This window comes from Brachypodium distachyon, chromosome 4 (genome assembly GCF_000005505.3).
Source record: "Brachypodium distachyon strain Bd21 chromosome 4, Brachypodium_distachyon_v3.0, whole genome shotgun sequence".
Lineage (NCBI taxonomy): Eukaryota > Viridiplantae > Streptophyta > Magnoliopsida > Poales > Poaceae > Brachypodium > Brachypodium distachyon.
The window spans coordinates 43,924,176-43,951,798 of NC_016134.3; the positions used below are offsets into that span (position 1 = coordinate 43,924,176).

General features: G+C 44.2%; 4 protein-coding genes and 1 long non-coding RNA gene across 6 annotated transcripts; 3 read left to right on the forward strand and 2 right to left on the reverse strand.

Annotated features, from left to right (window-relative positions):
- LOC104584743 lies at positions 1–2,234 on the forward strand. 2 transcript variants are annotated; one of them, XR_001407490.2, is made up of 3 exons: positions 4–557; positions 1,108–1,839; positions 1,959–2,234. It is a non-coding gene; the product is annotated as an uncharacterized LOC104584743 (long non-coding RNA). The 2 variants fall into 2 exon arrangements; XR_002960499.1 differs by having other exon boundaries at positions 1–1,839.
- A 745-nt stretch (positions 2,235–2,979) lies between these two features.
- Positions 2,980–6,807, forward strand: LOC100839943 (protein DETOXIFICATION 16). The gene is made up of 9 exons (XM_003576870.4): positions 2,980–3,136; positions 3,219–3,763; positions 3,875–3,961; positions 4,068–4,124; positions 4,222–4,460; positions 4,559–4,677; positions 5,739–5,828; positions 5,918–5,986; positions 6,555–6,807. Exons 1-8 carry the CDS (start codon positions 3,002–3,004, stop codon positions 5,966–5,968), a joined length of 1,323 nt encoding a protein of 440 aa, XP_003576918.2. The 5' UTR covers positions 2,980–3,001; the 3' UTR covers positions 5,969–5,986; positions 6,555–6,807.
- Positions 6,808–8,520: 1,713 nt separating this feature from the next.
- On the reverse strand, positions 8,521–14,333 carry LOC100840252 (pre-mRNA-splicing factor CWC22 homolog). Its single transcript, XM_003576871.4, has 8 exons — positions 13,294–14,333; positions 12,555–12,677; positions 12,378–12,444; positions 11,671–11,774; positions 11,478–11,580; positions 11,071–11,369; positions 9,468–9,773; positions 8,521–9,381 (listed from the first exon to the last, which is right to left on the reverse strand). The coding sequence occupies exons 1-8, from the start codon at positions 14,281–14,283 to the stop codon at positions 9,064–9,066; spliced, it is 2,310 nt and encodes a 769-aa protein (XP_003576919.1). The 5' UTR covers positions 14,284–14,333; the 3' UTR covers positions 8,521–9,063.
- A 2,136-nt stretch (positions 14,334–16,469) lies between these two features.
- LOC100841674 (probable carboxylesterase 16) lies at positions 16,470–22,039 on the reverse strand. Its single transcript, XM_014902021.2, has 2 exons — positions 20,597–22,039; positions 16,470–17,307 (listed from the first exon to the last, which is right to left on the reverse strand). The coding sequence occupies exons 1-2, from the start codon at positions 21,367–21,369 to the stop codon at positions 16,770–16,772; spliced, it is 1,311 nt and encodes a 436-aa protein (XP_014757507.1). The 5' UTR covers positions 21,370–22,039; the 3' UTR covers positions 16,470–16,769.
- A 3,579-nt stretch (positions 22,040–25,618) lies between these two features.
- LOC100841977 (agamous-like MADS-box protein AGL61) lies at positions 25,619–26,452 on the forward strand. Its single transcript, XM_010240274.1, has 2 exons — positions 25,619–26,266; positions 26,345–26,452. Exons 1-2 carry the CDS (start codon positions 25,619–25,621, stop codon positions 26,450–26,452), a joined length of 756 nt encoding a protein of 251 aa, XP_010238576.1.
- The last annotated feature ends 1,171 nt before the right edge of the window (positions 26,453–27,623 follow it).

Below are 27,623 nucleotides of genomic sequence, written 5' to 3' on the forward strand. Positions count from 1 at the left end.
GTACGAAAAAAGCCCGCATAGGAAAAAAAAACCACCCTCATGCCTCTCGCCTGGAGCAGTCGAACCGCCTCCTCGCGCTGCCGCCGCAACGGGCCGCAAGCCGTCCGCAGGCGTGCCGCTTCTAGGATGGTGGCGGATCCAAATGGACGACGGCGGCAGCGGGATCCAACTTCACCTCGCACGCATCCCCGACCCCCTGCCGGCGGCCGGATCCGTTCACAGCCACCGTGCGGGTCCCGGCCACCAGGATCTTCGTCTAGCAACACGAGGCTTCCCTCGCCCGTGGCGCTAGGTCACGGCCTCGCCACCGCTGGCTCGCCATCCGGGCGTCCGTCCGTCGCTGACTCGGCATCTCCAACTCTCCCTGCCCAAAAGGCCTCCCCCGACTCCCAGTACGGGCACAGGCGGCATCGGGCAGCCCCCAATCGGTAGGGATTTTGTCCCAACTCCACCCCAAATTTGTGTTGTTTGATGTTATTTCTCTTGCCTCCGTCGCCGTCTCACGAAGCCTCAGCAGCTGCCATCGCCGTGTGATTCGATCAGCAGATTTTCGAAAGGTACAATACTTCGGTCCCCTGATGCTCCCTTTTCTGAAATAGATTTTTGTATGATAAGCTTTCCACTGCACTGACATTATCTTTATGCATTAGCATCTCTTTTCGAGGATCAGTCATGCTATGGGATGAGAGTGGAATGCATACTGATGATAGAGTTTGGACACGCAATCGTCATAAACCATATTACAATTTCTCAAAATACGTGGATGATTGGATGTTTAGTTATTCCAACTTTGCGTGATTCTGTGTATGAGACAGAAACTAGCTGTAGAATGGCGCCATAAACTACATGAACATTCTCTGCTTTTCCTCAATATTTCCGTCTGAATAGTCTTGAATTATAAGCAAATATCTCCGCATCTGATTCTTTCCCTGAATTATCTATAACCATGTCTATTTTATCCAGAAAAATAATTTGCAATTTTGCTAAATTTGATATATGTTTAGATGCTCGCATCTTCTTGTTCTCCAAGTGATTAGCCGCACATATTTGCTGATTTTGTTGAAGTTCTTTTAATACCCTGAGACTGTTCCTATTTTAATTTTTCAGGTGCATCAAAAGAATTATATACATTTATGTGTGCATTGCTATGTAGAAGATATCCTTATTTAAATTACCAAGTTGCTTGAGTATACAATTTCTACCAGCTTCATTTGGAAAGGGTAATATCTTCCATACAATTGGCAAATGGATTTTAATATGTATCTTGCTATTTATGTGATTTCAATTAACTCTTGCATGTCAGGTCAATCTGAGAAATTGAACATTAAAACCCGTGGTTGGATTCTTCTGTTTCTTTGGTACATGCAAGGCAATAAATATAGGTGAAAATAAGTAAGAGGGGCAATAAGCATCAAAACATACATCATATTGGACAGAACAGGAAGCAACATATTTATAGCTAAATCTGGATGCTGTGTCATTTCATTCTCGTGCACGGCTGAAACTTTTGTGAATTGAAAGCTCACATAGCCTACATATCACTTTTAGCTATGGACAAAGATCTCACTATAGTTAGATTCAGTCGAAGAACTCTGGGTACTTAGGTCAGCACTTCCAGTTAAAATATCCTTAGGTTCATCTTTCATGTGATTCTGGTCTGTAATTTTCCCTGTCATGCTGATTTAGTCTATAATCATGTGCGATTTTGAGTTGCTTGTTTTCCCTTTCTAATTTATGCAGAAAACAACTAGGTACTATAAGGGCATCTTTCATGCTTTGTCTACAATTTGTAGAGATGAGGGTGGCAAATTATTGTATAGGTCTTGGGCCACGTTATTGGTAAGCTTTGTTTAAAGTTGGGTTGCCATGTTGAAAACTGCTTCCAGACTTTTCATTTTCATGTCACTCTTTGTATTACTGTCGTAACTTAAGATCTTGAGGTAACTCATGAGTTGTAGGACATGACGAGCTGCACCATGGTGGTCAATTTGCTGCACGACATCACCGAAGGGATGGCTTCAGATGAGTTAATAACTTCAAAGGTCGTAACAATGTTTGTATATGAAGGAAATGTTACATGCCTCATGATGACTTATTTAATTTGTTTTTATGCTTATTATTATATTTGGCTATGGTGCTTGTATTCTTGTGCTGTTTATTTGTGTCTTTTAGGATTTTACTGATGTATTGATAGTTTGATCAATTTATCTTGTGCATTATGTGTGGTACATTAATTTTCACCTGCGTTATGTGCAGTGCAGTAATCACGATATATGGGAAGCAAGTGCAACACGATATTTATTGCAACAAGTCATTAAGCCACAGCTATGTAGTCGTTGTGAATTTGGTGTTTCTATGCTTGATTTTGGTGTTCCGTTTGACTTGATTGTGTGTTCCGTTGCAACGCACGGGCACTCTGCTAGTGTAAATGTGTTTCTTCAATTAAACAAGAGTACCCAAATACCCCGTGTGTACGTTTTCTTCAATGAAGACGACCCGAGTAAGCTGCGCCATTAATTACTGCGGGAGTTAAAACGGCAACACTTTTCTTTTTCCATTTTGAACCTGCCGATATGAGAGATCAGAACCGGAACGGAGGGACACGCTGTTGCCAATTGGGCTGTTATTTAGAGGCCCACGTAGCTCGATCCACATAACTTGCCCTAACCCACTTCGTAGCCCGATTCGCAGGCAAAGAAAGCTTCACGCACCGGCCGCCGCATCTTCTTCTCCTCCATATAAACAGTAAACAGTAAACGTGCCTTCTTCGTGATCACCTTGACGATCTTGTGTAGTTACGCTGGCCAACAACAACCTTAGAGCGCGGCAACTGAATCACGGCGGCGCCCTGTAGAGCTGTGCCAAATAAAGACGTTTGTGGCGTACGTGGATCTTCCGGATGGCCGGCCATGAGGCAGAGACGGCGGTCCGCGAGCCGCCGGCGGAAGGACGGGGCCTTGCCACGGCCGAGGCGAAGAGGTTAGTGCGCCTCGCCGGGCCCATGGTCGCCAGCTGCTTTCTGCAGAACGCCGTCAACATAGTGTCCCTCATGTTCGTCGGCCACCTCGGCGAGCTACATCTGGCCGGCGTATCCCTCGCCGTATCCATCACCAGCGCCACCGGCTTGAATATCATCGTGCGTTTTGGCCTACACTACACTTCTTGAGGGGCTTTTTATTCTGAATTTTCTTCTGAATATTGTTGGCTGACTGTCGCAGACCGGCATGGCGTTTGCGCTGGACACGCTCTGCGGACAGGCATTCGGCGCGGGGCAATATCACCTGCTCGGCATCTACAAGCAACGGGCGATGCTGGTGATCGGGCTCGCCTGCGCCCCGTTCGCTCTCCTCTGGGTCTACGCCGGCCAGATCCTGGTGTTCCTTCACCAGGACCATGCCGTCGCTGCAGAGGCCGGTGCCTACGCGCGGTGGCTCATCCCGTCGATCCTGCTGTACGTGCCTCTGCAGTGCCACGTCCGGTTCCTGCAGACCCAAAGCCTCGTCCTGCCCGTCATGGCCAGCTCGGGCGCCGCCACGCTCTGCCACCTGGCCGTGTGCTGGGCGCTGGTGTACAAGGCAGGCCTGGGGAGCAAGGGCGCCGCGCTGAGCAACGCCATCTCGTACGCCGTCAACCTGGTGATACTGGCCCTATACGTCAGGCTGTCAGGCGCCTGCGAACGTACGTGGAACGGCTTCTCCATGGAGGGGTTTAAGGAGCTCCGTCAGTTTGCCAATCTTGCTGTGCCGTCAGCGTTTATGATATGGTAAGACGACGATCATCCTGTCCATAAACGATGTCATCTTTCTTTGCGCAGGGTTGATGACTGCTGCACCACATGATAGAAACAATTAATGACCTTTTGTTTTTGGTGCAGCGTAGAGTTTTGGGCTTTTGAAATCATTGTCCTGCTGTCTGGTCTTCTGCCGAATCCTCAGCTAGAGACTTCAGTGCTGTCAATTTGGTAGGGTCACACTCACACGACAAGCTAGCTTCAGAAAAAGACACACTATACTCAATCATTGTCTTATTGTCTGATCTAGCTAACCAAACAGTGTTCAATTCTGCAGCCTTAACACTTCGATTCTGCTCTTCATGGTACCATTGGGTCTTAGTTATTCCGTTAGGTGACTGACTGCCTGTTCCCAATGCAGTTATTACAACCCTAAATATACAACTACATATTGTATATATACGGATGATTTTCTTTTTTCTCGCCTGCAGCACCCTTGTTTCGAACGAACTTGGCGCCGGGCAGCCTCAGGCAGCAAAGTTAGCTATGAGGGTAGTCATGTGCATGGCCTTATGTTCAGGATTCCTTATGGGCTTGGCCATGATCCTGCTACGTGGTGTTTGGGGACACGTCTATAGCAATGAGAAGGAAGTTGTGGCATACATTGCTAAAATGATGCCGGTTCTTGCGATCTCTTTCTTCATAGATGGCATTCATGGCTCTCTCTCAGGTGGGCGGTGGCCAACCAGACATTATTTGCATACTGTATCCATGACTAATTTTGGGGAATCAGAATAACAATCTTATGTATTTCAACTTCATTTTCAGGTGTGCTCACAGGCTGTGGGAAGCAAAAAATCGGTGCAATCACTAATCTTGGCGCCTTCTACTTGGCAGGCATCCCCATGGCCGTGCTGCTTGCATTTGTCTTCCATATGAATGGAATGGTATGTATCAGTGTATCTAGGATTCTTTCTGCAACATCTCATCTTCAAACTTAGCACTCAGATAATGTTATTGCAACACAAAGGGTTGTCTCCCAGAGCTCAAAAGTCCTTGTCCGTCGTTGCAGATGTGATAAATTTTTCATCAGAGATGTGCCTGATCATTAGCCATGTGAGAAAATCATTATATGTCACACAGCTCAAACTGGAACAGTGGGGGATAAAATATTCATAAAGACAACATCCCAAATTAGAGCTCCAGAACAATGCCACCTATTGCTACCCAATTCATAAAGACAACATCCCAATTAGAGCTCTAGACCGAGGCCACCTATTGCTACCCACACAGTCAAATCATAGGTCGCATGTTTTTCATCTGAAATTAAAAGAATGACCTCCTCTAGCATGATCCCTAGTTATCATCTGTCATATACTTAATTGCTATAGCAATGGTAGTTTTATTCTTCATGGCACATGCTGCCGGAATCTTAGTTGACTGCATTGTGTATCGATATGACTTTATAAACAAAAAAAACTGTCGCTGCAAACAGGTGGGTCTCGTGGGTCTCGTCGAGGACTACAATGACCAGAGTAAAGTTTCTCATCCGCTATTGAATCTCACTACAAACTCACAGATAAATAACTGTTTGGTTTGGAACCATGGAAAATAGTATCTTTCACGGTTTAATTTTGAAACGTGGGGTTAGTTCCTTATCTCTGTTGGTTCCAAACTGTGTGACTCATCATAGATATTTCTTAATTTGAGCTGTTAAAGAAAATATAATCTCATATTGGTTCAAAGAATATGTGGCAGATAAGTGTTCCATATGTATCAATGTTTCACTCGGTTTGTCCCAAAATTATATAATGCATGCACGGGTCGCTCTCAATAGTCAATAGTCTAACAATATAATATTTTTAACTCAAAGTTCCTAATCTTTGGCTAGCAGTTAGTCTAACAAATAAATGTATGTGATACAAAAGTGGTTAAATTTAATTTAATTTTTGGATACGCTTTCTAATGATCAAACTTTTGTTGCCATGGACAATTGTACTTCTAACAGGGCCTTTGGCTCGGCATGGTGGTCTGCGGTAGCCTCACCAAGGTGCTCTTGTTTGCATCTGTTGCTTGGTTCATAGACTGGAACAAGGAAGTAAGTTGAGTCCACCAATCAATTTGTAGGATGCTGCTCTAGAGTAGCCAGGATGACATGCATATTCTCCTTCCTGTTTCAAATTTCAGGCAATCAAGGCAAAAGATAGGGTGTTCAGCTCATCTCTGCCAGTGACATGAACCTTGAAGCATTGTATGGTAAGTTGCAGTCAACTGAAAGGTCTAATTTGAATGATGGCAAAAATTATATTGCTTTAATTTGTAGTAACCACGAAACCATGCCGACTGTTTTCTATTGACACTTTTTTAGGTTTCTTTGGAGGACTTTCTACACTAGCTTTAATATACATCCTCTTACATGTCTCAGATTTTGTGGGTTATGCCATAGAGATGTGATCTCACACTAGGTTGTTACAAAGGTTTTACAGCTGTCGCGACAATATTCTGAGTCCTATGGCTTAGTCAATATGACATAGTTTTTGACTGAACTCCAAGCTAATTTTGTTCGTCTTTAAAAGAACTTACTAGCTACGGTTCTAGGCGCAAACAATAGCACCATAGGGACAGAAAAAAAATGCAACTTGCATGTTGTTGTTTGGATATGATGGTCATGCAAGTGTTTGTAAATCACACCGAAGGATATTTCTCAGTAGATTGGTTTTTAATAGTACTGTTCTATTCTATAAACTGTGGTTTTTTAGGGTGTGTTTGGTTTGAGGAATGGGATGGTCTATCTTCTTCTCACTCCTCATAATAAACATTGCAGCACGATATCAAATTCGGCGCCTCTGCAGTTCGGCGATTGCCGTCCCATCTACATGATGTCATGGCTCTGCTTTGGTTGATACCTGATAAGGATGTCAAAGACAATATTACACGTCCATAACTCACCTCCTCCATCATTCACGGCCTCACTTGTCGTTTGCTCAAAGATGTCCCGCACCCAGAGCAAGAATAGTGCTGATTTTACCTGCTCGATCGGGGATATAGTCTGTGACATAAAAAAAATCATATTGTAAATGAATGTATATATTCAAGAATCATATTAGCATTCAAAACTTAGATGGTGAAAATATTTCATACTCCCTCCGTCCAACAAAAAATGTCTCAAGTTTGTTAAAATTTGGATGTATTTAGACATGATTTAGTGTATAGATGCATTCAAATTTAGTCAAAGTTGAGACATACTTTGTTGGACGGAGCTGAACATCCCTATTTGGCGGTCGCGTGAATGGAAGATTTCTAGGGTGGAAACCTAGTTCATGTGGGAGGGGAAGTCCACCGCCATTCAACATACCTAAAAAAACTTCTAAATAAATATAAAACCCCGTATAAATATACCATGCAATATACAACTTTGGCCGAGACTGAAGCCAAAGATGGAAGGTCTGTTCTCTACTGGTGGTTGGTAAAATATTGTATATGTTTGTAGTTTTCCACTATTTTTGTAGACTTCAAATTATTCCCTATTTACTGTAGTTTAAATGAATTATTGTGTGTCGTTTAGTGTTTCATAATTTTCAAAATTATTTTGAATCGTTCTAGCCACAAACTTAGAAGAACATATATTTAGAGCCTTGATACAATGTACACAATTCCATATAGCACTAAATAAACTAAAACTAGAATAAGAATTTCGGTCCAATTCCAACTAAAAGAGACAAATTCTTAGTCAGTTCTTCATCGATGGGCTTGTCATAGGTGCACTCGGAAAATAATCCTAAGAGACCTGATCTCTAAATCCACTACATTATAATCATGATTATTATATTTATTTTCTCACTCTTGATGCTTCAACAATGAGAATGACAATTGATAACGGTAAGATTAAAGTAAGAGTGCAAACTATGTGAAAATGCAAACTATATATATCTTCAATTGGTTTTCGAGGCCCAATATCACCTTTTATATCATCCATATTAAGATCAATGTGTGTTCTTTTATGCTCTGAAGTGCCATACTGCCATCATCAAACAGAAACTACATGTGGATAATGGATTATTCAAATTTTAAGATGCAAAAGAAAATCTTTGAGTAAAGAAACCAGAAACACGCCACACTACTGCCTCCTGCCTGTAGTGTTTTTACGGGTGTCTGTAGTTCTTTTGGAGAGAGGAAGGGGAAGGGGAAGGGGATGGGTCACAAGTGTTGATGCGATTACACTCCATCAGATGAGTTCTGGTGGGAGTTGGTACGACTTGAAGGAGAAACGTCGGGAGGGAAACGGAGAAGAAAAGCACGTATGCATACGGTTGCTGGCTTGCTGAAGGCCCATGTCGCGAGAATAGCCCATAGCGGCCCATAGCGAGGGATGCAGAGCGCCAGAGCGGACGTGATATATCTACCGTCATCTGATCATGGAGTTAATCATCGATATACCTCTGGTATTCCATTTAGATAAAGGCTCATAGTTTTTCCTTTATTTTTCTAGAAACCTCTCCATATTCTTTGAAGGAGTTAAAAATTGAAATCCCGATACACCCATTTTATTTTTCAATTTATATGATTTATTCATTTGAAAATATACTACTGTATCACAATAACAAAGAGGAATTCGATCTTGTCTATATATATCATTATCAGTGGTCTGCCAGTACCGATATTGGGCACCGTATCATAAATTGTCTCCACACATGACGCATGTCGACCAATATATCAACAGACGTTGCTAATGGAATCACACATGACACATGCCGGCCAATATATCAACAGACGTTTGTAATGGAATTTCGTTAGGTTGGTGGTCATGCCACCGTCCGAATCGTTTGCTAAAAAACTCAAAAGGAAATGGTTACAAAAGGTGGCCTCCGCTGTGGGACCTCCCTTAGATCTCAAAATAGTACAAACTCAAATTCAAAATACAATTTTGTGCTCACACATCGTACAACATTTTGGCTCATTGTAAATAATGCTATAGCAAACCTACAGTCCCGAAAGGTAACCTCAGGATACAGAAGGTCCTCCATTCTAAAGTTTATGAAACAAAACTAAAAGTTCTTCCTTGTAGGCTCTGACTGGCCACACCACATTTGAATTAGGAAGGCAACCAGCTGGTGCATCGCTGCACGCTCGGCTAATACTTTTTTACATCACAGCTTTCCGATTATGATTGAATCCGGAATTCGACAAGCATCAACAGCTAGATCTGATAATACACATGCATAACGCAGCAATCCAGCTAAACAGCTATTTTGAACAAAACTGAAGATGCAAACCCAACCAACAGTTGCATCAAGTAAGAAACACAGGTGTGGTTGTATTTAATTCCCCCATTCTTACTTCTTCCTTCTTTTGCTCCGCTCATCGGAGCTTGACTCTGACTCAGAACTAGACCCTAAACCGGAGCTTTCACCATCTGATTCTGACTCAGACAAGGCAGGCTTTTGTTGCTGCATGATAAGGCGAGGCATATTCTTCAGGTACTCCCGCAGGCTCTCTGTGATACCTCCAAGACCAATAGAGGTGAAGAAATTTATCGAGAATCTAGTATTCTTGGGATGATCCCTTGGAAAGACAGATTCGAAGGAATCTTGCATGTTGGGATCATTTAGTCTCTCATTGAGCAAGCGTATACCTAGATGCTCTGACAATTCCTGCATATGAAACATGTAACTGAATGGTCTGATATGGTGGAGGATAAATTGTCATTTAAGAGAAAACTGGCACTTCTACAACATACCTGGAAAAGAATCTTTATAAAAATTCGAGAAGAAGATGTGGTGTCTTCCTCAGTCAACCGGATGTAAGCCAAAACATGCCAAGGAAGCGCATCAGTCCCTAACAAATGCGCAAAGAACTTGGCAACATTCCTCAACTTATTTGTTTCCAAACGATGAATCATCGAATACTGTTGCACAAAACATTTTTCAAAGTTTTCTTGAAAAACTTTATTGATCATGCAAAATCGTTGCCCAAGCAAACCATAATATCGAAGGTAAGTTCTCTCTTGACTGCAACACTCAAGAAGCATGATGTTGAGTTCCATCTGTCAAATGAAACAACAGATTTAGGTTTAGGGAAAACACCATCTTTTGAAGATTTAGCTCAAACCGTTAATGGAACATATAAATAAATTACAGAAAGGAAAAAACAGAGACAATAGTATTGTGACCAAACCAACCAACCAGACTATGTATATATACAGAAAAGTAAGAAGCTTCTTCAGCATTGTTTTCTTAAGAGCATGTTATTAATACAATATATCACCAATTCATAATACCCAACCCAGTGCATACGAGTTTTGCTTTACTTCTAGTAATTTCAGAACCAAATAGTAATTTCAGACATTCTAGAAAACACGGAATCTAAACAACAATAAATGAGTAATAACTGCGTCTAAAGGTCTGAATTTTGGTCTACACAAGTCTTGCCTATGTATGTATTTTTCATCAAGAATTACACGCAGCATTAAGAAATTTCCAGAAGTAAGCTTATTCTGTCCTGAAGCTTGCAATACCATATAGCCTTATCATGAATTTTCTATAAATATAGGGATTTAATTAAGCACAGAGAAAAGGACAGGCAATTTTCATTTCTAGTATACTCTCCGCTAAAAAAGCCACGCTATCCAGCCACTCTTGGTGGCATTTATCTACAATGTATTAGCTAGTGTGGAGTACCGAGGAACACAGCAAAAATACATGCCTTGAATTTCTGTAGAGTGCCAAGTTTGATTCAATATACTACATTTGTAAACCTAAATTAATATGTAGACCAGAAACTGTTTTCAACAGTTTGATGTTAACCAAAAAGTCCAAATAGACTCTACCAAATGAAAGATGCTAAAACCATAAATAAATGGATGCATTAACCACTCATTGATCCACAAGGTTTTGTTCATAAATCCAGAAGGAGAAACTACCCAAATGCCTGTAGAGATATCATATTTAATGCAATCACAATAACTTATCCTAGTATGATCATATTGGAAGCACTAAACCGTCACGACTGGGGTACAAGCATGCCAAGTGATAAGAGAGATCCAACGTCACTAAGTTATCAAGTACAGAGAGATCGCATGAAAGTCGAACTGATGTCATAGGATAAGGCAGTCAAAATAAAGTAGCACAGTGAAAGATATGCACAACTTGACACATTTGCAGAAGCTCGGGCACAGGTATCTGGTACAAAATGCATGCATCTAATCTCTGAAGGTTTTTGTAAGCATGAAACAAAAGAAACCAATAAACAATGTAACTTAGAAACAATTTTACCAGATAAAACTAAAGTCCTCACTATCAATATTAAATAGAAAAATCAGCTAGGTAAAGTACAGTACTTACCTCTTGACCAGGCTCGAGTTTAATTTTTAAAAGCTTGTGACCAGCTTCCTCAAAATCAACACTGGACATGATTGTTAAGTATATGGTTCTTCGAAGGTTGATAAGGTTGGTCTCTGTTTTGTCCCTTATCTCCATCTGTTCTTCATCCTCTTCATCATCAGATTCTTCTTCGTCCTCGTCATCGGAAGCATCATCAGAACCTTCTTCATCTTCATCCATTTCATCTCCCAGGATACTTTTCTTAAGGTTCTCATAGGCCTTCTCATCTTCAGCGAAGTTCGGGTTTAATCTGAAAACATCTGCAGGTTGAAAAAAAGTCAGTGCTTTCCCACACAAAATGCAAGTTTTCTTTACTCATGTCATGAAAGTAAATGAGGACAGTGCCCATGAAGGGAGCAAGAGATTACTTAGGTTAGTCTCAGGGTCTAGCTCAGTTTCAAGGGATATATCATGAGTGCATTGGTCCTCCTGCTCCACAAGATCCAGTTCTGGGCGAATGGCTGGGAAACCCTACACATAGCACAAGGAAATCACATAATCATAATTTGTTATGTGCACGCAACAAAAAAAATGCACCAGTTAGGACAACTATGAATTTACCTGAAATTTAGCCTTTCTAATAGCAAAAAGGCCTTCAATGAGAAACTGCACACGCTTGTCTATTTCACCTTCATGAAGAATGCCTCGAAACCTTTCAAACATAGCTGCATAGATCGAGTGATAAGTAAATCTCTCAAGAAGCCAGAGTAGAAAAAGGAGGAAAATAGAACATATATCATCGACAAAAAATATTACATCACCAACAATTTAAGTTGAATTTATGGTTGTCAATGTTGTCTGCGTAAATGGAAACACATTGATCAAATTTAAAAAGCCTAATTTCGTGTCAAATCATTAGGTTTGGAACTTCTGAGTCAAGAAGAACACATCTCTTGAAACTTCAGTTTGTAGGTGGCAGCAAAATCCAATTAAAGGACATTTTACAGAACAATGCATCCTAAAGCTAATCATCTTGCAGGTTTTAACCAAAACCATAACTATTGAAGTTATAGAAATAACTATTAATGATACATCCCAGTTTATTTCACCAAATTATTGAAGTGCACCTGCAGCGCAAGTGCGTAGGAAACAAATACATGACAGAAAAAGAAATATCTAGAATGGATTTTCACTACTATTTTTGGAAATCGCTATTAAGCTAAATATCCTCTAGGTGACAGAAGACAGTGGTGCAAGTGCAAGTTTACTACAGAAATCCATTTAACCAGAGTAAGCACTGACAATACAAGTAAATTTCAAAAACTCACCATGAAGCCCTTGAGGAGTCAAGTCCTGCAGTATTGCTCCACATTCCTTCACAAACCCCACTGCCACCTGCCAGATGAGAAACACACAAACATTTTTCAGACATTTATTCACAAGACGAGTAGTACACACAAAGGCATATTCATGGGGTAAACGTAAAATTGAACCAAGTTATGCACCTCCACACTGTCGTCCGTTGGATCGGCGAGAAGCACAGTAAGAAGCTCCAAAGCCACAACCTCGTGCACAACCACCTGATTAACCAAGTGTGCTACGAACTTCGTTGCTGCAAGCAATTGGGGCTGCAATCAACAAGAGCTGTAGTGAGCATTTTATGCAGAAACAGAAAAATGCTGCACACCATCTAAATATCAGGAAAATCATAAGCCCTAATTTACTTTAGATCTTAAACTTGGATAGTAGGATCCTGACTATAAAGCAGAGTTTGTCCTTCGTACATGGAAGGAACTTGGGTTCATAAACTTATCAACAAACATAACTTTCTGTAAGTTCCTTAACTTGAATTGCGAATGCAAAGTAGAAGTCCACCCTATATATGGAAGTAGCATATTTCTTGGGTTAACGTTGCACTTGGATCCTTAGCAAAAAGTGAAGGTTCATTCTTTAGAAATTCAGAAGATCAAACATTAGAGGTTGCGCCATAATTTCATTAATGGGTTTGGCTACACCTGCGGTAACCGATTTTGTTAATCTCTCCTACAGATGGTTCAGTTATAACAATGGCAGAAACCTCGTTTGGGGTTTAGATGTATGTAAACAAGCATCGTTGAGTACCTTTTTCCTGACTACTATGTTACTCTAACATAGCATGGTAACATAATATCATTACAACAAAAAGATATCAAGTATTCCACAAGTTATACTTGGCAAGGTAAAAGAAAGAACGGGGTAACTCACCTTGTCATTTCTCTTATATGCCCTCTTGAGCTGGAGCATAACACGGACAAGAAGCAACCGGCCGATCTCAGGGAACTTGGTATTGACCACCGCAACAAGCGCCGCAAACACATCCGTGAACCCAGGCGATGCCATCTGTGACTTGATGCACGACTGGCAGAAGAGCCCCCGCCCACGAACCAGGTTCTCAGCTAATAGCTCCGGCACTAAATTCTTGATATTAGTGGCGTTCACCTTATTAACCAGCCCGTTGATGCTCTTCTTCAGAGCGTCCCAAGTGAGCCTCTGATACTCGGGGCTCGACTTGTCCTCCACATCTCGCAACATCTGTGCCATGCGGAAAGGCGGGATGTAGATCCCTCCCGTGCGCCCAGGGATCATCTCTGGTAGTGGCGGCGGTGGTGGCAGAGGTGGCGTCGGCTCCTTCCTCACAGGGCTACTCCGGCGCTCCTCGCGGTCGTGGTCTTCAACCCGCCGCCTTGAGCTCTCATGACGGCGGTGACGGCTGCGGCGGTCATCAGGGGAGGATGTCAATTCGGAGCTGGGGCTCCGGCGCCGGTGGTGGCGTCTGCTGTCCCGATGCCGAGCGCGGTCGCGCTTGCCGCGGTGGTCATCCCTCTCGTCTTCAGAAGCCCTAGAGCGCCTCCGCCGGCGCTCGTCCTCCTTCTCGTCGTCGGAAGCCCTAGAGCGCCTCGTCCGGCGGTCTTCTTCCTCTTCCCCGTTGGGAACCCTAGCGCGCCGGGGAGGGAGGTCGTCGACCTCGCTAGGCTTCGCGATTCCGTTGTCTTCGGAGGGCTTGGAGTCGCGGCGGGGGCGGTCGCGGTCGGACGGGGAAGCCCTAGATCTGCGGCGGCGCTCCGCATCGCGGTCGGGGGAGGGGGAAGGTGGTGGGGACCCACGGGGCTTGCGATGGTCGCCGCGGCGTGGAGAATCGTCGCGGCGCCTGCGGCGGCTGGGCGGGGAGGCGGCGGGCGAGGCGGAGGCGGCCATCGGGCGAGGAGGGGGTTTGTGGGTTCTGTGAGCTAGAGGGTCGATTTGATTTTTTGGGGGATGAAAAGAGGACCCCGAAGGACGTAAGGTTGAAGCCGACTCGGTTAGGCCGACTACCTGGAAAGGCCGTTGTAATTCGAAATCAAAATCGGATTTTCGCAACTATGGAATTCAATGTAAAACTTGGTGCGATTTTAGAATCACGATGGGAGAATCACGATGGGAGGATTGCCAGTACATTAAAAAATTAATAATTATTCTTTCCGTCTGAAAATAAGTGATTCGGATTTGTCTATATTCATATTTATCTAAAAACGAAAATGCGTCTAGATACATATGAGTTTAGAAAAATCCGAATCACTTATTTTCAGACCGAGTACATAGATCCAACCTTACACACAAAGAAAAAAGACACTAAAAAGGACAATACTATCTCCCAGAACATTACAGATTTGAAAATAACTGAGGTAAAAAGACTAGAAAATTTCGACAAGCATCACCCTAGATTGACTTTCAGATGACGTACGGAGTACTCCCTTCGTTTCTAAATACTTGTCATGATTTTAGTGCAATTAAGAGGGGTACTAAATTACTAATGTCCGTCCCTATGGCCCTATGGGCACGCGATCCTTCCCCAAAACTATCGGACTGTAAAGAACCAGTAAATAACATCAATAAATACTCGAAGTCATTCCGTGCAAACGCACAAGAGCTTCCAATCCTTTGCATTTGCATGTCTCAACACCAGATAAGGCCTGTCGCAGCGCTCGTCTCTTCACAGTCCGTCTCTTACCTGCCACATCACCTAAGAATAGCACTCTCCAGTGGATCGTTTCTCTGAATCGCCCTACAATAAATTATTCTCAGGATCTTCTAGGCATTGTCTTCCTCCACTCCAGCTCCCACATTTGACGACCTCCCCTGCTCCTTCTCTTTCCCTTAGATCTGAAAAATTGCCCTCACAAGATCCGTGGTTCATGGACGAACATAGAGTTTATGAAGGATAAAAATGGATTCGTGCTGATGATGGGAGGGTGAGGAAGAAGGTGATTTGAAGATGATACCGTGTGGAACACAAATTTTGAAAAAAGAAAGAATTGAGAACTCTTCTGTTCACGGTGGCCAGGTTCGTTACTTTTACTGAACCATGGCTCCACAGCGAGGCTCAACCCTCCCATCATCAGCACGAATCCATTTTTATCCTTCATAAACTCTATGTTCGTCCATGAACCACGGATCTTGTGGGGGCAATTTTTCAGATCTAAGGGAGAGAGAAGGAGCGGGGGAGGTCGTCAAATGTGGGAGCTGGAGTGGAGGAAGAAGGTGATTTGAAGATGATACCGTGTGGAACACAAATTTTGAAAAAAGAAAGAATTGAGAACTCTTTGTTCACAGTGGCCAGGTTCGTTACTTTTACTGAACCATGGCTCCACAGCGAGGCTCAAGCTGCTTCACGAACTAGCCGCCTCCAGCATGTTTGATAATGACTACGGGAAGAACCCGCACACCATGCAGTGCAGAGGAGAGATGATTTTCTGATCTCCCTGCTCAATGCAAGCGCAGATGAGCAGCTTTTGGCAGCAGCGGAGATTGCCAGAGAACAAGAGGCGATTTAGTCACTGGAGATCGGCAGCCGGGGGAGATGGAAGTGGCCTGGGTGTGCCGGCCAGACAATGACGGAGATGGACAGGGGTAGCGACGAACTGGGATGGGAGCGGCCGAGATTGGTGTAGCAGTGGAAGGGGCACGGAAGACCGACGGCAAGCTGTGGCGAGAGTGGCGGCGATCTTCATCGATGGAGAAAGGGAGCAGAGAAATTTCGCCGCACCGGCCGCACGGGATGGAAGAGAATTAATGCGTGCGTTGGTTACGTTCCAAGGATCGGCTTCTACACAAGAATCGGTTTCTCCTCTTTTTTCATTAACTGCGGTGTCACATCAGCTCTTTTCCTATGTTCTAGAGGCTAGAGCCAAGGGACGAGCGCTGGGAGTGGCCTAACAAACACCAACTTGACCTTTTGCTGCTCTTCGTGATCTGCACCAAAAATTCTCTCCATAGCCTGATCCATTACATGGAAAAAAGATCTATTCCACTTCGGGCCGCGGCCAGGAGACATCAGACATACGAACAAAGGGTACTCAGATGACTCAGCCCAACTGCCCAAGCATATCAGCACACAAGGTAACTCTGTATATGAAAACTTCCGATGCCATTAGAACCAGGAAATGTACAATATCAGATCTGCTCTAGATTTACACGCTCAGAGGCTTGACCCCAGCAGATTAAAACTGCCTCGAAAATAACCAGCTAACATCACAGATGAGCAATTCTCTCTTCTCTCAGCCCCCATCTAGTCGGCAAATGTACTCTCCGTCCCCACATTAAATGGTTCACAGGCGTGACTTTGGAGGAGGAACATGGTGCTGTGGACAGCCTGACAATGTAGGCGAGCATCTCAGGTTAACCATTGAAGCAAGCCAACATGGTCAATATGAAAATTCATGGCCACGCAGTGATATGTACTTCTTAACCCAGATAGCTATATCTTCAGCGCAAGCTTGGGCCTCAGGTGTCTTCAGCAAGCCATCTAGCGTGGCAAACTCATGGACCGCATCCTTATATTCAAGAACAGGTGCATCCACATTCACCTTGCGGAGCTCCTCTGAGTAAGCAATAGCACGGTCCTTCATCCAATCTAGCTCAGCGACAATTGTCAAGGTTGGAGGCATAAGCTTCAAAGGGGGGCCCCTTCCAGGTAAGAGAGGGTTCGCAGCTGGATGATCCAGGCAGAATTCATCTTCAGGCAAGAACAGTTTCCAGGCCAATAAACATGTTGACTTGTCATAAAAGTAGGAGTTTGCTAACTTCAGTTCCGATTGAGTGGGACTGCTTCCCATGAAGAAAGGATACATCAAAACCTGTGCAACAACCTTCACAGGATCTAGGAATTTCCCAGCCTCAACCGCTTTTCTGGCCACATAGTCAGCAATGTTGGCTCCACAACTGACACCAAGTAGAACACACCTGTGACAAAAGAAAGGACAGACATATAAGCTACTAGCAACACCTGCTTCATTATTCTCAAGAAACAAAATACAAATCAACTTTCTTCTCCAAAAAAAAGGAACACTTGCAAGTCAAATTTCCTAATTTCCATTCATAAGAAACAGAGTGAGCCAAGAATAAATAAGATAAGGCAACAATATAATTGATCCTGTTCCAGAACAAACATTGTCCTTGAACACACAAGTCATAACAAAGAGGAAATACAAATGGACAAGGGTAACCAGAATAAAGTATACTGCTGAAATTGTATATGAAGTATAATAGAGAGATAAATGGACTGATTTTGTTGAAGCCTTTTTTCCCAGTGGATTGATAACATCAATGTAGTTGCAATGGTACCGGAGTAACTGGAACTGAACATGAACTCATAGAAAGGTAATGACCAAAATTTTGCACTCAGAGAATATGTGTCATGAAGAATGTAAAAACAGCTCGTTGTTCCTGTCAGCCCTTCATTAGGAGCACTAAAAATGAGTAATAAATAAAGGAGAAAAGTTCATTTTTTAACTTTCAGTTATTAGATGAGTTTACATTTCAACCTCCAACTCTCACATTGTCTGCTTTAGGACCCTGAGCTTTTAAAACCGTTCAAATCCAAATCTTGCCCTCACCTGGTTTTGGCCCCTTCGACCAGGTTTGGGTGTAACACGGTTCAGTTTTGTTGTAACTGCCAACAGATTTAGGCTGCCAATCACCATACAACTAGTTTGTTCAAAATTAGCCCAATGCCAATTTAACTAAGCATAAAAAATAAACTCATGTAGCGGCCACTGGGTATGAAAAGGCTAGTACTTGGATTGGTATTGTTTGACCGATAACTCTATTAAGACAGTTAATCTCTGTTATGTTTCGTGCATCAATCAATTCACCCAAAAGCATAAACTATTAAAGGAAAGATGTGCAATATGCACATAATTCAACAATGAAAACAACACAACTTGATACACTAAATTTTCAAGCTAGCTTACAAAAGCTCATGTCCTCACAAGGTCACAAGCAATAGAGTACTGCCAATTCCAGAAACACTGATGTTACCCATTATTTACTCGTACTCCCTCCGTCCAATAAAGGATGTCTCAACTTTGATCAAATTTGAATGCATCTATACACTAAGTCATGTCTAGATACATCCAAATTTTAACAAACTCGAGACATCTTTTGTTGGATGGAGGGAGTATTAAATATAACCAATTAAACACTGACTCCATCAGATAACATTAAATAAAGCTAAGTAAGGCCATCTACAAGTTTCATGAAGTTAATGATTCATGTTCTGGAACATTTTAAATGCAATGGCAGCTTCAAAAGGTGCAACAAAAAATTCAGAAAAAATTAAGCATATTGCAGGAAGACAGCAAAATGACAATTTAACTAATGTACAAATGGAAAGGTATGTACTGCTAGTGCTGTTGAGCTTACAATCTGAAAATAACAGCTCCGAAAGAATATTAATTCCAGAATCTGACTGGGTCAAGGTTTAGATAATGACAATAAAAGGTGCAGATCCCAGTAACCTAAGCCTAGTTAACATTCTACTTTCATCCCCCACCCAAAATCTTAAGCATAGTCCACAATTTGATGCCACCACACATATTAAATTAGCTGGCCATTTTCACCATTTTGACTCATGAGTCATGACCAAACAACTTGCAGGTCCACTAAGTAGAATCAATAGTAGCTGAATGATCAATGCTTCCTCAATTTGACAGAAAAAAGATCATCAACAGACACAAATTTCCTAATATAGCATGAGCACCTCAGGTATCAAGTAAAATATACATTATGCTGCGATGCTAACTACAAAAATAGTACTGGGGGAAAACCAAGCATATAGATTGTCAGGAACAACATATAGACATAGGCACAATGCTCTTGTAAGGTCTAATAAATTATTCCCCATGCTTGTTCTGCTTTTTTCGCCCTCTCTTGTTTAGACAGTTGACTTTGATATTCAATATAGTTGGAGTAGGATATTATCCTGCTTCATCATTCATATCAAGAAAAGAGAAACGACATGCCCTACACTGACATTGTACTTCTTATGCTTCCGAAGGATATACTCCTTTCTAAAACCCTCATCTTTCCTTTTGGTGCTACTCACTCTTACATCCCCTTCCTGTTATACATAACTGAAGTGGACACTGCTAATTGCTAATGGAGCGCTTCTCTCCTCTTCCCTCTTTCTTCTGAAGTCTGGAGATTGGCCGCTGGTACCAGTGCCAATCATCCTATCCACCTATTCTTCCTCTTCACCAACTTTCGTAATTTCATTCTTCCCCAACAGCTAGTGTGGATGTAAGCAACTTGATGCCTTTCCTCCAAGGCTCCAGCCCTTTACCCTTAGCCCCATCCTGTTCTGGCTATACACTTTCCTTCTTGCTATTCTTTTACGAACACAAACTCTGTGAATCTCAATCTGTCTAGAATGTGTTGCCATGGGAACAATTTTGAACATGTAACAGTGACTATAACGCAGTGTGTGCTACAGTAATCAATATCGTATAACAGTAAACATAGATCAGCCATCCATCCTAACATTTGACATTAATTATCAAGTTATTAACATGCTGGTCTTGAGAATGAGCCAGCTGGTTTCGACCTGGAAACAAATCATATGGACAGTGGCCGGCTCAAAGAATCGTTGCACATTCAATATGCATAATTCACAAATTGGCATCGTTTATTCCAATGTCCTATATTCAACTGCCCAGCTTATTGGAAGCAACAAAGCTGAGTTGGCCATGTATTGCTGGCAGTTGGCTACACTCTGGATTCTGGAATCTCCACGTTATGAATTGTGGTGGCAGTTTGCCAACTTCAGACAAAGACAGCTCTTCAGACAGGTACTGTATCAACCAGATCCATGTGCTACCACAGAAGTAAACAGAAACCACCCCTTTAAGTAGATGGATGAACTGATTGATCCGCTAGATCCTGCAAGCTAAAATGACATTTCCAAAGTGCACCCCACTGCCAACCTCTGCAGTGCGACTCACAGACATCCTAGAACCAACCAACTACGATACTAGGGACATCTATAAGCACGATTATCACCATCATCTACCAGGCTAGCAGAAATTGCATCAATAGGTAACAGAACTAAATCTCACAATGCATATTCTCAAAAGGAAGAAAAATCTTCACATGCGTAAGGCGGACGTTAAGCTCCAACAACAAACAGAATTCATCTTAAATACCAAAGAGAATCCCCAAAAGTTCACCGAGAAGGAATCCAACGAAAACGCACCTGGATGGATCGGCGTGCGCGGCAAGCCACGGTTCGACCATGGCCGCACCAAACGAGTCGGTCCCGCAGGTACCCGCGCCCTTGGCCATCATCCGTCCACAAGCGGCAAGGTTGGCCTGCTTGGCGATCCATCGCAGCACCGTGACGCCGTCCTCGAAGGCCGCGGGGTACCTGTTCTCCGGCGCGAGCCGGTACCCGACGGCCACGACGATGGCGTCGCAGTGGCGCGCGATGCGGCGGCAGAAGGCGTCGTTGGCGGCGCTGTCCGCGGCGCCCGTGACGAACGCGCCGCCGTGGAACTGCACGATCACCGGCAGCTTCCTGGCCGACCGCGCCGTCGGGAGGTACCCGCCGTAGTGCGGCTGGGAAGAGGCGGAGGACGAGACGCCGTGGAAGCTGGCGCTGGCGCGGCGGGAGAGGAGGTGTTGCCCGTCGACGTCGGAGGCGGGCGGGGGGAAGGAGTTGCGGCGGAGGGGAGGGGGAGGAGGGTTGTTTAGGGGCGTGGCGTGGTGGGGGTTGGGGAGGAAGAGGCGGAGGTGGAGGGAGGAGAGGGGATCGGGGTGGAGGTCCTTGGTGGCGACGGCGTCGGGGGCGGCGGTGGAGAATGCGGGGTTGGAGTGGGGCGAGGGGTGGTGGTCGGCGGGGCGAGAGGAGACGCCGAAGGAGGAGGCGGCGCCGGCGGGCGCGGGGTCCGAGACCGAGAGGGAGGAGAGGCGGCGGCGGAGGAGGAGCTTGAAGATGAGGCTGTAGAGCTTGACGGTGACGGAGGGCATTGCCTTCGCCGGCGATGGGTCAGGTGCGGCGAGTGTCAGGGTGGTTGTGCCATTGGGGCAGGAGGAGAGGTGATGATGGCTGGCATTTGGATGGTTCCTTGCTTCTCGTTTGGGTGTTTTGTGTGGGATTATTTCGGAATTTGGTGTGCTTTAGGTGCCTTGATTGGGGGGATTAGCTAGGTGGTGTCCCGTGTCCACTAAAAAAAAAAGCTAGGCAGGTAGCAGGGGATAATTAGACTTGCCTAGGGGCACTTGGGAGTGTGTACCAGAGAAGTGGCATCCATCTGCTCATCGTAGGCATTTGCCAAAGATGGCATATGGTATGATAGTGGGACGGGAAAGAGTTAGGTTAGATGATTTGCTAAAACTAAAACACGGGTGCCTTCTCTTTTTCTTTCAGCGCAGTTGATGTCAATTTCCGACGCCAGTAGACCTGGAAGCGGATTTGCTGATGCAACGGTGACAGAGCCGATAGAGAATGTGATGCAAGATTGGTTAGGATCTAAAGCATAGCCACCGGCAACGTGTGATATACACGTGGTGGAGGGGAGAAAGAAAACCTCACTAGAGTAAGTGTGGATGGTTAGTAAAGGAGGTTCATTGTGGTGAGAAGACGTTAGAGAAAACATCGATCCAATGGTAATAGTCGCAAGACATGACGAGTCGAAGGCAATGCCCCATCACAAAGGCAATGGACATGGCAAATGTGATGAGAAATTGGCGATCTTGGGGAGAAGATTTTAATTTAGATATGCATATGGTTGGATATTATCTTCTATAAATAGCGGAGCAGCCCGGGTGTGGTGGTTGAGAAGACAACCTTCTGTTAGTCTTACACGTTCATTTCAAGAGTTATCTCTTGATGCTATGTTTCCATGCAAATCCTCTGCTCATGAATCATTGTTTTAATACTACTTTCCCTAGCATTGTATCTCTTTTGGTACATGATGTAGCCATTATCACAAATTAATAAAGAAGTCTTTCGCTGTAAATGAAAGGAGTGATTAAACTCTAGCTAAGAATTAATATTTTATCTTGAACGTTAAGGCTGGTCATAGTGCATGGTAACATAGAGTAGTAACATGTCTTTGTTACTACTCTAAGTTACTACCTCCATAGTGGGTAATAACATATATGTGGTGTTATGCATTGTGTCATTTATTAGGTTATAAACTCATCTTGCTTTGGTTTATGTGATGTTATAGTAACATATCTAGTTACCACAAACCCCTCTCTCCTCATTAATAACATGCCACGTCACCAAATTTGCTTAGTTGGCACTTATGTTACCGCCTTTGTTACTCCCACTATGACTAGCCTAAGAGATCATCTCTTAGTTAAGAGAAGACTCTCATTTTGTTTTTCATTTCTTTCTCTTCCATGTCAGTAATATTGCATATAGCTTTGCTAAAAAAAATCTGACATCACCTTATTGTACATGCGTAGAAAGGACGAATACGATGAGATGATTGTTTGTTTAATTAGCTAAATCATGTAATTAAGTTCCTATATGGAGCCATAGAGGGGCGATTAGATCTAACATATCAAGCCGTTGATGCAGAGCTTAGGACCTTTTTCGAAGGTAGGAATTGCTACTCCTTGATCACAAGATTATGTTTGAAATTCTTACATAATGCATCTATTTGTCTCTAGTTTCCTTGAAAATTTGGCATGATTTCAACGTTCTTTTTTCCTTTGATAAGTCTGGACTCTCTGAAGATACCCTTAGCATTGGGGCAATTATAATTGATTGCCACATGTGGTAATTTGATCCCTATTTATCTGAACACGACCACTATTTCACGTAACTTACACCAATCCGGATGTTCACTCATAAACTCATTCGGCAGTTTAAAACAAACTTGCCGAGGTTGCTTTATATATATTTCGTTTCTTTTTCAGTAACAGACCTTAAAGCACGGAAGTAAAATCACATATCTGGAGCCTTTTGCAGTTTTAGCATGTGCGCTTTCCAGCTGCAGGGCTCCTCTGGTCACCTCGATCCGGTGTTTATGCGACACGCGTAAATCCTACCAGTATACTCGTAAATGACTGCCGGTAAACGTAATGATGAGAGTGCGATTTGGCAGTAGCCACTAGCCACTACCACCGACAAACTGACGCAGCTAGCACCTTTTTTTTTTGAGAATGACGCAGCTAGCACCTGGTCTTATGGGCCCAACGGCACTCTTTCTTTTAAGCAGGCCTAACGGAGCAACGCGATCTCTACGCCCAGATGGGCCGGCTACTGGCGTGGCCCATTTGTCACAAATCCAGCGGCCGCACGGAGTCTCTGCGCGTGCGCGTCCGATCCCTCACGTCCTTCGCGTGCTAGCCTTCTTCGGCACGCCCATGTCCACCAATAGCAGCACCGCTCAGGCGTCTGCGTCGACGTAGATGTGAATTTACGCATTTCCATGTTGCAAATGTTGGTTTTCATGCTGCACATGTTGCGACCATTCTCATAGTTATTTTGTACAATGAATCGAGATTGTTGCGTATGCATATTATCTTTGTTACATGGACATCGCTAAAATGTTGCGATAATTTTTTTTAGATGTTTTGTACGATGAATCAGAAGTTGTTGCGTACACACAAATTACTTGAACACACATGTACCGCAATGGTATTGCCCTTGCCTCTTGTGGAGAGACAAATCACAACACGATCGATATCGATACCGACAAATAAACGCGATAAATCTCACGTCAAATGTGCTCATGTTCCTTGTTTCCCATCTCTCAGGTACCACTTCCTTTACCTCTAGACTCTCCACATGACCTATTATATATTACTCCTTCCTTATGCTTGTGCTCTAGCAATTAGACGCATAATGCCACCCCCTCCACCTTATCTCATATAATATGTTTAAAATTTCATTTTGGACAAAATTCTGGTACCCACCTTAGAGTGGTACTGTTTCGACGTGAGATTATAAGAATTTTGGACAAATTTCATTCTGGTATCCACCTTAGAAATTTTGCAAACCGTTTCAGATTTTGGTGTTTGAATGTGGCATGATAGGTGAAAAAATTATAAGAATCAGAATAAACTTAGCTCAAAGAAAGTGATGGCACGAAAGCTTAGTAAAACACAAACATATATGATCAGGTAGTCATCCAACAAGGCAGCATTGCTGCATATTCATCAAAATCCAGTCTAAATGGAAGCCCATGAAGGATCGAGTAATGGAAATCCTAATGTGCAGGTAGCTAGCGGAGAGTTAACCCCTTCCCTTAATACTACGCTATATATAGATTAACTGTGATTGATGAGCCATTAGCTAGCTCTCAATGAACACCCTATTATTGCTATGCAAGATTAGACCGAAGAGAATTCATACTTATGATCATCGGGAAGAGGCAAGACGACGCGAGGAGAAAAGTTTATGATTATTTTTTGTAATGATTTTTCACGTGTTCGATCGCGCGGCCGAAGAGATGAGAAGAAATTCACGTCGATGAGTTGTGAGGTATATTACCTGGCATCTCATACGTATGGACTTGGCTCAAAAGAAAACAAGCATGCATCTATAGTATATCTAAAAGAAAAAACATATATGATCAGACTGTCATCCAACACGGCAACAGTACTCCATATTCATCAAGATCCAAACTAAATGGAAGCCCATGAAGGATCGTGTAATGAAAACCTGAAATGTGCAGGCCGGTAGCTAGGAGCATTAGCTAGGAGAGACTTAACCCCTTACCTTAATACTACGTATATTAACGATGATTAATTAGCCATTAGCTAGCACTCGGCCATACTCTATTGTTGTTACCGAAGAGATCAGACAAGAGAATTCATGCGTGTGATCATCTAGAAGAAGCAAGGCGATACAAGGGAAAGAGTTGATGAGATATTTTTGATGACTCACGTGCTCGATTGGGCGAAGATATGAGAGAAGAGAAAGAATTCACGCGTATGATGAGTTGTCCGATACAACTTTGGCAACTCACCATACGAATAATGCCTAAATTCTCTTCTGCCCGCAGCTTTGCGCGATTGCTCGACAATCGATCGCACATATGAATTTCCTTTCACGAAGGATAGGCGATGAAAAAAAAGAAATCCAGTAAGATTATTTTCGTGACGAGGTACCACTGCCACAAGTGGGCGCGTGGCAACTCATCACGAAAAACATCTCTCCCTTCTCCTCGCCTATATAAACACCCATGCAGCAGCCCCCAAAGCCGTACAGACATCCGCAGACCACCAAAGGAACATTAGGTAGCTAGCTAGCGCAACAATGCCGCGCCGTCGTCCGACCACCAGCCTTGGCCGGCAGAAGATCGAGATCCGCCGGATCGACAGCGATGAGGCCCGCCAGGTCTGCTTCTCGAAGCGGCGCGCGGGCCTCTTCAAGAAGGCGAGCGAGCTGTCGATCCTGTGCGGCGCCCAGGTGGCCGCCATCGTCTTCTCCCCAGCCGGCAAGGCCTTCTCCTTCGGCACCCCCTCCGTCGACGCCGTCCTCGACCGCTTCCTCGGCGGCGCCGCCCGCCCCGGCGGCACCGGCGGCGGCCGGGCCGCCGGCAGCGAGTCGCCGGTGCTGGCGGAGCTGATCCGGCAGCACGCGGAGCTCCGCGCGCAGGTGGAGGTGGAGAAGGCGCGCGCAGAGGCCCTGCGCAAGGAGCAGAAGGCGACCGGGGCCGCGCCCGGCGCCCCCAAATGGCTGGACTGCGAGTTGAGCGAGATGAGCGAGCCGGAGTTGGTCGCCTTCGCGGCCGCGCTCGTCGAGGTGCAGGCTGCTGTCCAGGGCTGCGCCGATCAGATGCTCCGCGAGGCCCTGCTCGCTAATGCCAACGCCAGGGCTGCTGCTACTCTTGCTCCTGCTGCTGCCATTACTAGTGCTGCTGCCCGCATGATGATGGTGCCGCAGCCCGGCGGCTTCGGCTTCGCGGCTGCTAGCAGCAGTGCGGAAGCTGTTAATGGCGGGTTGATGGAGATGCAGGCCCAACAGCAGCAGCAGCAGCAGGCCATGGAGATGCAGGCCCAGCAGAATCAGCAGGCCATGGAGATGATGATCAAGGGGTTCAGCCCGCAGCAAGGCGCCGGGTTCCTCGGGCCTCCGCCGCCCTACTGAGTTCGATCGATCCTTCTGTGCATGCATGCATGGAAACTGAATGCATCGACGACGACGCCAGCTCTCGGAACCCAGGATCCATCTCTTCTAGCCGGCATCGTTTTTTGTCGTAGTGCCTAGCTTTTATCTATGAGTCTCTCTTTATATTTCGCATATTTCCATTTCCCTAAGTCTGTGTACGCCTTCCTTTGTGCTTCGTCTGCAGGCGAGACGTAAGACGAGCGAAATTTTTTACTAGCTGCACAAGCCCCCCTATCAAAATAAAAACAGATTGGCTATTTTTGTTTATGATTATTTTTTGTGATGATTTTCACGTGTTCGATCGGCCGAAGAAAACAAAGACTGAACTTGGCTCATACTTGTGATTATTTCACACATCTCATACGTATGAACTTGGCTCAAAAGAAAAACAAAGGCATGAATTTGTAGTATATCTAAAAGCAAAAACATATATGATCAGACTGTCATTCCAACACGGCAACATTACTGCATATTCATCCAGATCCAAACTAAATGGAAGCCCATGAAGGATCGAGTAATGAAAATCTCAAATGTGCAGGCAGCAGCTAGGAGTATTAGTGAGGAGAGAGTTAACCCCTTCCCTTAACACTACGTATATAGATGACGATTAATTGGCCATTAGCTAGCACTCAGCCATATTGGTATTGTTGAGAGATTACAGGGTTGCCAATAAGGCTAAGGTGCGCATGCATATCAGATCTGGCGAGTGTCTATGCGAAATTAACCTAGAAACAAAGTCTATGCAAGATTGAATCGACTGTCCTCCCGGCTCCCCCTCCTAATCCTTTATATAAGAGGCCAGGTCTTGGATGCAGAGTCCGAGTAGATTACAATTAGAGATAAACCCTGATTCGTTTCCTTATATGTTCTTGTCTTCAGCTGCAAGCCAAGGTACTTGGGCTTCACGGATCTGTAGTGTGCCTTTGGATGTGCTTCATGCCGAGTCGTAGCGGGTATGCCAAGGATGAGGACCTGGTGGGTCATTCCCACGCCCGTTAGCCCTCGAGTGCGTATTTGAGTCGTAGACTCGAGTAGGGACTCAAGAATCAAAATCTGTTGACCTGACAATGTGTCGAGCTGAAATCAGTTTGCTCGACTCAGATGCACGTCGAGTCGAGACCACTTGACTTAGATGTTCGTCAAGTTTGAA

Excerpts from the sequence above, each read along its gene's own strand:
- LOC100839943 (XM_003576870.4), top strand. The coding sequence starts at position 3,002 with ATGGTCGCCAGCTGCTTTCTGCAGAACGCCGTCAACATAGTGTCCCTC. Across the intron at positions 3,137-3,218 it reads CCACCGGCTTGAATATCATC|ACCGGCATGGCGTTTGCGCT; the intron begins GTGCGTTTTGGC and ends TGACTGTCGCAG. Across the intron at positions 5,829-5,917 it reads TCATAGACTGGAACAAGGAA|GCAATCAAGGCAAAAGATAG; the intron begins GTAAGTTGAGTC and ends TTCAAATTTCAG.
- LOC100840252 (XM_003576871.4), bottom strand. The coding sequence starts at position 14,283 with ATGGCCGCCTCCGCCTCGCCCGCCGCCTCCCCGCCCAGCCGCCGCAGG. Across the intron at positions 12,678-13,293 it reads CATATAAGAGAAATGACAAG|CCCCAATTGCTTGCAGCAAC; the intron begins GTGAGTTACCCC and ends TGTTGATTGCAG. Across the intron at positions 11,370-11,477 it reads AGACCCTGAGACTAACCTAA|ATGTTTTCAGATTAAACCCG; the intron begins GTAATCTCTTGC and ends TTCAACCTGCAG.
- LOC100841977 (XM_010240274.1), top strand. The coding sequence starts at position 25,619 with ATGCCGCGCCGTCGTCCGACCACCAGCCTTGGCCGGCAGAAGATCGAG. Across the intron at positions 26,267-26,344 it reads AGCCCGGCGGCTTCGGCTTC|GCCATGGAGATGCAGGCCCA; the intron begins GCGGCTGCTAGC and ends CAGCAGCAGCAG.
- LOC100841674 (XM_014902021.2), bottom strand. The coding sequence starts at position 21,369 with ATGCCCTCCGTCACCGTCAAGCTCTACAGCCTCATCTTCAAGCTCCTC. Across the intron at positions 17,308-20,596 it reads GCGCACGCCGATCCATCCAG|GTGTGTTCTACTTGGTGTCA; the intron begins GTGCGTTTTCGT and ends CTTTTGTCACAG.